Source organism: Colobus angolensis, unplaced genomic scaffold (genome assembly GCF_000951035.1).
Source record: "Colobus angolensis palliatus isolate OR3802 unplaced genomic scaffold, Cang.pa_1.0 Scaffold4, whole genome shotgun sequence".
NCBI classification, from domain to species: domain Eukaryota; kingdom Metazoa; phylum Chordata; class Mammalia; order Primates; family Cercopithecidae; genus Colobus; species Colobus angolensis.
The window spans coordinates 13,154,463-13,156,713 of NW_012117376.1; the positions used below are offsets into that span (position 1 = coordinate 13,154,463).

Sequence of the window (2,251 nt, forward strand, 5' to 3'; positions counted from 1 at the left end):
CAAAAAAAAAAAAAAAAAACCTAGGTTGAACCCAGGGTGTTTGCCTCCAGAGCCAGTGCTCCTAACCATGCAGCCAACCACATCCGAGTGCCCTGCCAGACACCTGCCCCTGTTGGCAAGGCCATCTGTCCTCTGCACTCACCCCACCCACATACCCACACCCTATCATGGCCTTCTCTAGTCATTATCACTCTGACTTCCACCACTTCCACCACCCCGCATCAGGCAGGATGAGGAAACAGGTGTTGTAACACCAGCAGGCAAGGGGTGCTGGGAGGACGGAGACACTTGGTCCTGGGCTGGGGGAAGAGCAAACAGATCTCAGGTGCCTGCCTGCAAAAAGCCCCTGGAGGTAGAGTCAGAATTTGAACCCAGATCTGCCAGATTCCCAAGAGGACCTGGAGAGACCCACTGCGAGGTGGTGGCCCCCTGCGGGACCCTCCATGTGGGACTTCCTTGGTCTAGGACCCCACTTGGGACCGCAAACACTCTGCTGGAAGCTGCTGAGACAGAGCGTTTTCCTGCAGCCAGGGAACAGGATGAGGCCTCAAGCCTCAGTTTGCTCTCTAAGGAAGGAACCCGCACCCCCACACAGCATCTCTCACCTCCACCTCCATCTCCCCTACTCGGTGGCCCACGGGTCCTCCCTCCCCACAGAACAGCCCTGGCCACCCACCCACTGTGCTGTCCTCCCCTGACTTCCACTGTCTGTTAATGCCTCACCTCTTGCTCCTTCAGGCAATAACTAGTGACTGCGCACCTCCTGCGTGCCCATCCCTGTGAACCAGGGCGCTGCGGGCAGGCAGCAGATGTACGGGGGCGTGCAAGGAGCATAGAGCCGGGAAGGCTTCCGGGAGTGCCATTTAAGCTGAGAACCGAAGAGTTGATCAAATCAAGTACTGCCCATGGTCAAACAGAGGGCCAAGGTGGACGCAGGGACTGAAGGAAGGCAGTGTAAAGGAGGGCCAGGAGGAGGAGTGGGAGGCCACAGACGGGAAGACTGACCCTGCACTTCAGAATCAAGACGCAGCCACGACCACCAGCGCCCTAATGTTGCGTCTCGGCGGTCGGAGCTCCGTCCCATGCGCACCGCGGGGCCACCTCGGAGTGGCCCGGCTGCATCCACCTCCCGCGCCTGAACCCACTAACTTTTCACCGCCCTGCGGGGCAGGTCAGCGGTCCCTGTTCCACGAAAGCAAAAGCCGAGGTCCAGAGAGGTTGAGGGCGGCCCCAAATCACACAGCTTGGCCAGTGGCAGCGTCGGGATTTGAACCCGGGGGCAGTTTTCCCAGATTGCTAACGCCTTCTCGGGGTCTCTGCCCCCGCCCCACACCGAGGGAGTGTTCGGAGGGGTTCCAGCCCCCGCTCACCCTCGAAGTAGACCCCTGAGCAGACCCGCAGCACGCGCGGGAGGGTCTCGGGGTCCAGGGCGCGCACGAAGTCCTGCAGCGGCACCGGCTCCATGGTCACCACAACTCTCTGGGCGCAGACTGAGGGGCTGGCGAGCGATCCCCGGGAGCCCTGCAGCTCGGCCCCGCCGAAGCCCCGCCCCTGCTCCTGCAGTACCCTATGGGGGAGGGGCGATGATGAAGCTGAAGAAGTCCCAGACGCCCCCTCAGCAGTGCTCCCAGTTAGAAAAATGGGACACGGCCCGACTTGTTCTGCGTCTCATAGGAGGGACATGTCCCTGCCCTTTGGGTTTGAGGAAGGAGATGTAGTGTCAGAGCTCCCGAATGTCCCTCCAGGACACTCCATGGTCCTCTATCGGAAACCTCCTGGTGAAGCGAAACTCATTACCTCTCTAGAACTCCCAAACTCTTTCGATAATTATTGCCCACGAACTCGTGGACTCAAGTGATCCTCCCACCTCGGCCTCCCAAAGTGCTGGGATCACAGGTGTGAGCCACTGCGCTGGGCCTCGCCAATTGTAGTTAAAAATTCTTCCTAAGGCTAAAGAGAAATCTGCTTAGGAGCCGGACCAACCACTTATCCTGACCCCACAGGCTCGGGATAAGTCTTTGCCATTTCCCTGTCCCTCAGGAGTCAGACCAACATAGGTTCAAATCCCAGGTCTCCTCTTGCTCGTTATATGACGTTAGGCAAATCACTTTGATTGTCTGAACCTCAGTTTCCTACTCTCTCAAAGAGAGAGAAGAGGGCCAGGTGCGGTGGCTCACACCTATAATCCCAACACTTTGGGATGCCAAGGCGGGTGGATCACCTGAGGTCAGGAGTTTGAGACCAGCCTGGC

The 2,251-nt window shown here is 58.8% G+C and overlaps 1 protein-coding gene across 5 annotated transcripts in view; it reads right to left on the reverse strand.

Moving 5' to 3' along the window:
* Positions 1 to 1,487, reverse strand: part of THEMIS2 (thymocyte selection associated family member 2) — a 13,984-nt gene extending 12,497 nt beyond the window's left edge. For all 5 annotated transcript variants that reach the window (XM_011955538.1, XM_011955536.1, XM_011955537.1 and 2 more), the window contains exon 1: positions 1,371 to 1,487. In XM_011955538.1, the coding sequence (XP_011810928.1) occupies positions 1,371 to 1,464 (94 nt within the window). In that variant the 5' untranslated portion in view covers positions 1,465 to 1,487. The remainder of the gene's footprint in view (positions 1 to 1,370) is intronic.
* Positions 1,488 to 2,251: the final 764 nt, after the last annotated feature.